The 6,469-nt window shown below is 54.0% G+C and overlaps 1 protein-coding gene across 1 annotated transcript; it reads left to right on the top strand.

The window, feature by feature from the left end:
• Positions 1-345: 345 nt before the first annotated feature.
• Positions 346-5,784, top strand: LOC307194153 (uncharacterized protein). The gene is made up of 5 exons (XM_079937040.1): positions 346-405; positions 811-1,095; positions 2,934-2,997; positions 4,903-4,981; positions 5,492-5,784. Exons 3-5 carry the CDS (start codon positions 2,937-2,939, stop codon positions 5,733-5,735), a joined length of 384 nt encoding a protein of 127 aa, XP_079793166.1. The 5' UTR covers positions 346-405; positions 811-1,095; positions 2,934-2,936; the 3' UTR covers positions 5,736-5,784.
• Positions 5,785-6,469: the final 685 nt, after the last annotated feature.

Below are 6,469 nucleotides of genomic sequence, written 5' to 3'. Positions count from 1 at the left end.
TCTGGAATAAATACCCGTGGGCCTTAGAAAACAGAGGTAGGAGGGGGTGTGACCTGTTGGCGTCTTTCTTATGTTTATTCCGCCCGGACTAATGCCAGACATTTGGAGGAAGAAGCGGTGGTGACCGGCAAGGCCTGGGGAGCTAGGTGAGGGAGGGCTGGGTGGCCGTGGGCCTGGTGGCCAGCTCAGCTGTCCCCCCTCCCCTTGCTTCTCCAGACCCGAGGCCGGAGTCCTGGTTTCTGGTGCACTGGTCGCTGCCAGTCACCTCCTTCCTAGCCTTCTATCTGCTCCTGGCGGTGACAGGTCCTCGCCTCGTGTACCATCGGGAGCCTCTGAGGCTGGCAGGACCCCTCGCGGCCTACAGCCTGGGCCAGGTGCTTCTCTCAGGGGTACACGTTCTATGAGGTAAGGCCGGTGGGGGGCCCTGCAGTCCTAGGGTCTCTTTTGTGGGGGTGCCAGGGGACAATTAAAAGCACGATCTTCCCATGCAGACAGCTGAAAAGCCTTGATGGGGATCTGCAGGGTCTGGGGTCCTGGGTTATTTTTGGCTGTGATATCTTCCCTATGACGATACAAATCCCCATCGCTTACGCCCATTTTCCTTTTCCTGAAATAAAACAGTGGAGGTCAGTGGCAAGCAAGAATGGAATGCATCCTCCACCTGCACCTAAAAACCCACCACTACCTCCTGTTTCTGCCGGGCTCTGCTAAGTTCAGCCCAGTTTTCTGATCCTTCCTGATGCCTTGTTCTCGGGCAAATAGTCCGTCAGCCCGTGTGCACTGGGTGCCTGCTTTGTGCCGGACCTGCAGGGTCACCGCTGCGTGAGGCACTCCTGCCCTCCAGGTGCCGGAGGGCTAGGGGGAGATGGATGCAGAAACAGGCGGTTGCAAGTCAGTGCGAGCGGGGCCATAGAGAGCACGCACCCGGGACAGGGCGGGCGGAGCGGCAGGGACCCCGCTGGGGTGTCCGGAGAAGCTTTTCAGAGAAAGTGGTCCTGCCGGCTGACATGTAAAGTGGTCACCGCAGCGAGGCCGTGCGCTGCAGCCTTTGTGAAGCTCTGCTCATCCCACCCTCTGTCACGGGGCACGGTGCAGGTAAGTACCTTGGCAGGTGGCAGGGCGCCCTGGCCGCAAGCTCGCCTCCATCCTTCCTGCCTCCGTGCCAGCAGGGACCAGGCAGGCGGTCCAGCCTGAGGAAGCAGGTCCGGACAGCTCTGCCTTGTTCGTTCACCATCTCTCCGTTAGTGATTGGCCTGCCTTCCTTGCTCCGCACTACTGCCCAAATGATCCTTCCCAGCCACCGGAAGGGTCCTGCCATGCCCCCAGCGGTCCTGATGTCTTCCTGGCCAGCAGGGCTGAGGCAAGGCTCCTCCACTGGGTGTACGGGGCCTCCCAGGTCCTCTCTGGCCTCAGCTTTCCCTTCCAGCCTCACCTCCCTCCACACCCCGTGGTCGCCCTGCTCACCTGCCTTGCAGCCCCGCTGGGTCAGGCCCAAGGCCCTGGCAACTGACTGTTTTTCTGCCAGAAATGCTCTTCTCCCCTGGTGCCCAGACAAATCCCCGCACGTCCTATAGACTCAGGCCTTTGTCACCTCTTGTGAAGTTTCCCTGAGTCCCCAGGGCTGTGTTAGTTGTCCCGTCACTTGCTTTTCACTTCTGCTCTCCGTGGTGGACGGGCAGCCCCACCAGCTGGCGAGCTCTAAATGTGAGTGTCTGCATCTCCCCAGCTCCAAGTTCAGTGACCTCCTTTGAAAGCAGCCAGGGTGGGAGGATTTACACCTTAGGAACGGGCAGACACTGCCAGTCAGCCCCTCCCCGCCGAGAGCCTGCTAGGCACTGACCAGCCGCAGCCTTCCCTCTGACCCACCCCTGTTTCATCACGTACACATTCTCGTCTGTCTCCCCTCCAAATGGCAAAGTGCTTCAGAAGCACAGCCATCTCTTATTCTCTTTGTAAAGACAGGCCCCACATCACGTCTGGTACCACGTGGAAGATGCTGATACCTTGTGAGACATGTCCTAGGATTTGCCGTTTAATTGTGGTGACAGATGACTGCTGCCACCGCAATCCTCTGAAAGTCTGCTGTGCCCATGTTGGCGTCCTGCTCAGAAGCCCTCCGTAGCTCCTTTTGCCAATATAACCTGAATGCAGAGGCCCTCGTGTAGGGATTTTTATCTGTTTTATCATCGAGGTGGCTCGGGGCTCAGCGCGGGGCCCAGCGTGGAGAAGTGTTTAGGACCAGTCAACGCATCATTGTCAAATGAGTAAACAAATGATAAAATTCAAGTTTCTTAAAGCAGGCTTCAAGACCCCTCGTGAACCGATTCCGCTCCCTCTCAACTTCTGTGGCTGCCCCTCCCCTGGTAGAAGTCTCCACTTGCAGCCCTGGAGAGTTAGGAGAGGTCCAGACACTCTCCTCCTGGCAGAAAGCTCCCTTTCCCTCCCCTCCATTAGCCCACGGCCTCCTCATTCTCAGCCGGCTCCCAACTTCTGGGACATCTCCTGTTTCTTACTCTTCATCTGGCCTCAACCTTGAAAGTGAGGATGGTTTCGTGCATCCTCAGGGAAGCTCTCAGCTTCTCGGGGGCAGGGGGTGCTGACGTGTGCACGGCTTCATGTCCCCTCCTGACTTACGGTCTCACACATGGTAGGTACCCAGCGTGGGTTTATGGTCTATATTTGCCCCCATCAGAAAAAAAATTGGAGACCAGCAAGATGTATGCAAGTCCTAGCCTGTGATCTAGCCAGTGCACAGAGTTTACCCGGTTGGCGATTGTTCACCAAGTGTCAGTGGGGGTTGGGGAGGGATGCTGGTGTCCAGAACATGTCCGGAGGTGGCAGCAGCCTCTCGGGCCTTCAACCGGTCAGGCCCCACCACGGTGAGGGTGGGGCAGGTGTCATGACTCAATCTTTTTCTGTTCTCTTCCTGTTAGTTCATGGCCACCTCGCTTCTGGCTAATTACAGCTATTTCTGCCAGCCAGTGGACGACAGCCAGAGTGAGCTCGGGATAAGGGCGTGGCGGGGAGTGGGAGGTTTGGGCCTGGAGAGAGGGTTCATAGGATGAACTTCATAAAAACCAGAACTTGACCCAAGAATTCCAGTGGGAGGTAGTGACCTGATTAGCTCAGTACAGGCTCAGAAGACCTCAGTTTGCATCCCAGCTCTGCCAGTTCCTTGCTATGTGAGTGTAGGTAGTTTATTACCTTTTACAGGCCTCATTTTTCTTATCTATAAAATGGGGATGATAACACCTACTTGATAAAAGGAAACAATTGGAAGAAGGTTGAACCAGCTGATGTATGAAAGTGTTTAGCCCTGGGCCTGGCACACCTTGAGTGAGAGTCCAGTGGTCCATATTTCATGACTTTTAGCTGTTCTCTCTTTCAACCAGAAGCAGAACAAAAGTCTTCCTTGCAGCAAAAAATAAATTGAGCTGAGGCTTAGCAAGTCACCAGACAGTGACGTGGGTGTTGAATCAAGGGATATTGAACGATGGCTTAAGGTCCTGCTGTTCAAAATGTGGTCCACGGACCAGCGGCATCAGCATCACTGGAAGCTTGTTGGAAATGCAGACTCTCATGTCCCTGGACACCGATTGGGAATCTGCTTTCCAACAAACAAGATCCCGGGTGATCCGTGTGCTGGTTAAAAGTGATGACTTGGGAGGTTGGGACTGACATAGATACACTAATATTTATAAAATGGATAACTAATAAGAACCTGCTGTATAAAAAATAAATAAAATAAAGTTCAAAAATTAAAAGAAAAAAAGAAAAGTTTTCAGCTAATAAATGAAGAAGGAATGACACACACAAAAAAGTCATGGCTCCAGGCTGGGGCATGTTTGGAGAGAGCTTCTGTTATCACTCCCAGTAGCTTCTCTTCCTCTTTTCTGTGCTAACAGGCATCTTCTTGCAGACAGGTGGGCACTGTGGGAGCAGGGGGTACAGAGGGATTGCCAGGGCGAGTGGTACCACCAGCAGGACAGTGGCCTGACTGCACGTCCCCTCCCTGCCCAGCAGGTGGCGAGCGGGTGCTGGCGGTGCTTCTCAAAGGCCGTTGAATTGCTTGGCACGGTGGGTGCCTGTCCCTTGTGTAGAATTACTTCTGTCAGCCAGGTCTGGGGTGGTTTTGAAGACGCTGTGTGCTGACATTTCTCTCCAGCATCCCTATGGGCCACTCTAAGGCTTAACTTAGAGCCGAACCTTGGTCTCACGACCTGGAGGATGAAGGATGCTCACTGATGAAGCGTTTGCCCCCATTAGCAACCAGGTTCTAGGTTAAGTGAAAATAAGAAGTTAAACAAATTTAAAAACCTGTTGCTGTGTGGCAAAGGTCATCAGACAGCAAAGGCCATCCTTAAGTGTTATGAGGGAAAGAACCCCTTGTGAATTCTTGTGGACCCAGAAGGCTTGCAGGATTGCAGGGGTAGTAATAAATTCTCTCTCAAACGCGAGAAACCTTTGGGAATTTGCCTTATAATTGTCTGGGTCCTGGACTGAGTGTTCCACACCTGAGTTCTCTCCCAGTGCCCTGGGGGGTGGGGTAATATTGGAAAGAGCCCGAGCTCTGAAGCCTGGCTGTGTTCACATCCCAGCTTGTCTTCCTACTAGTTGTATAACCTTGAACAAGTTACTTAAACACTGTGCCTCAGTTTTGCTGTCTATACAATGGAGATGAGTGTAAACCACATACCATTATGAATGTTATATATATAACTTTTTATACACACAGGCACACGGTAGGGGCTGTACAGGTGTTTGACTGGTGTTAAACCCTATTGGGTTTTAGCCTCCCCTCAGTACAGCTGGCAGAATCACCCTGTCCTTGGTAGTTGAGGCCCCAGGAGAAGAGTCTGGAGGAACAATGGCCCCAGAGCTGACTCTTTTCTTTCTCCCCAGGTCTTTTTATTCTACGAAAGAAGCCCGAACAGCTCACCTTCCTGCACGTCTACCACCATGGCACTGTGCTCCTCAACGGGTAAGTTGGGGTCACATATGTGCTGGAGGGTCAAGGTGAGTGAGGGTCTTGGGCATCCCTGCTCCAGGACTTGTGGGGCAGGCCTGTGTCTGCTGGACTGCGTGCCATCTCGGGAGGCTTGCATCCTTGTAGTATCATGGTTTGGCTCCCAGTTCCCCTTCCCTGTGGCCATGACTCCTGGCCTCTGCTCCCGTTTTCTCTCTGTTGCTCCACAGCACATCCTACCCACCCTTCCCTAGTGTGCAGGAGGAGGCTGCTAGGAGATGCTCATAGCCATCAGCCCAGAGAGGGCGGAGGGAGCTGTAAGCATCCTCATTTCACATCCTCTTAACCCCAGCCCACCATCGTGACCTCAGACGGCTCATGCGGGACCTCCTCATGATAGGACCTTCCCGGGGCTCTTGTCTGTGGGGTGTGCAGGGGTGCACCTTGGAAGATGGAAACCTGAAAGAGAAAACCCAAGAGCACAGCCAGGCCCACTTCCCTCCATCTCCCCACCCCACTCTGTAGCCTTCTTCACCGGGATGCTAAATTCTTTGGTCCATGTCTTCATGTACCTGTACTATGGACTGGCCGGTCTGGGGCCCTGCCTGTGACCCTACCTGTGGTGGAAGTGACATCTTACCGTCCTATAGCTGGTGAGAAAGACCCACTGGCTCCAGGGGCCTCCGATGAGCCCTGGCTTCTATTGGCTGCACCAGTGACTTGTTATCTGACCGTGAACAAGTCCTTCTCATCACTTGGTCTTCCTTAGCTTCTCAACTTGCAAAGGTCTAGTAACCACCTCGCTAGATCCTAGGACCAACCCTAACTCTCTGACATAATGTGGGGCTCAGATCAAACGATTAACACGCTTCGGGCCTCAGTCTCATCTCCAGTGAAATGGGAGGGGTGGACTGGACTAGATGCCCTCAGAGGGCTAATGCCCTGCGAGTCTGTGGTCACTGATCCACCCCCCAGAGCCTGGGGGCCCTATGGTTTGGGGAGCACCATTGGCAGGTGCAGGTGACAGCCTGAGCTGTCCTTCTCGGGGCTGAGGATGGATTGAAGTCGTCATCAGTGTCAACATGGCATGGCTGGATGGGGGCCAATGGGAGACCAGACTAAGAGAAGGGTCAGGAAGGTACTTAGTATCACAGGTAGGAATGCTTGGGGGTGGTGCTTCATAGCTCTTCTTCTTCCTGAGCTGTGGGAGGCCTGCCCCTGCTGGTAGACAGAGGGGACTACAAGAAGGTCAAGGGGAGCACCCCTCCCGTTCCTTAGCACTGCTTCTCACCTTTCTCCGTCTTCTCTTTCCTCTCGCACTTCCTCTCCCCTGTGTCAGTTTGTGGCCATTGCGGCCCACTCCTCCTACAACGTCTTTGCTGATGCCCCTTCCCTGACGGGTTCAATGTAGCCGTCCTCCTGTACTCCCTCAGCCTCATCCCCTTTTTCCTCAACTTCTACCACCAGACATATCTGAGGGGCAACAGGAGAAGCTGGCTTAAG

This window comes from Stenella coeruleoalba (genome assembly GCF_951394435.1).
Source record: "Stenella coeruleoalba genome assembly, chromosome: 11".
Lineage (NCBI taxonomy): Eukaryota > Metazoa > Chordata > Mammalia > Artiodactyla > Delphinidae > Stenella > Stenella coeruleoalba.
This window is presented reverse-complemented; position numbering and strand designations above follow the sequence as displayed.

Bases quoted from the DNA above. Each gene is read 5' to 3' on its own strand.
- LOC307194153 (XM_079937040.1), top strand. From the start codon at position 2,937: ATGGCCACCTCGCTTCTGGCTAATTACAGCTATTTCTGCCAGCCAGTG. The intron at 2,998-4,902 runs GTGAGCTCGGGA...CTTTCTCCCCAG, and splicing joins GCCAGTGGACGACAGCCAGA to GTCTTTTTATTCTACGAAAG. The intron at 4,982-5,491 runs GTAAGTTGGGGT...CCCACTCTGTAG, and splicing joins GGCACTGTGCTCCTCAACGG to CCTTCTTCACCGGGATGCTA.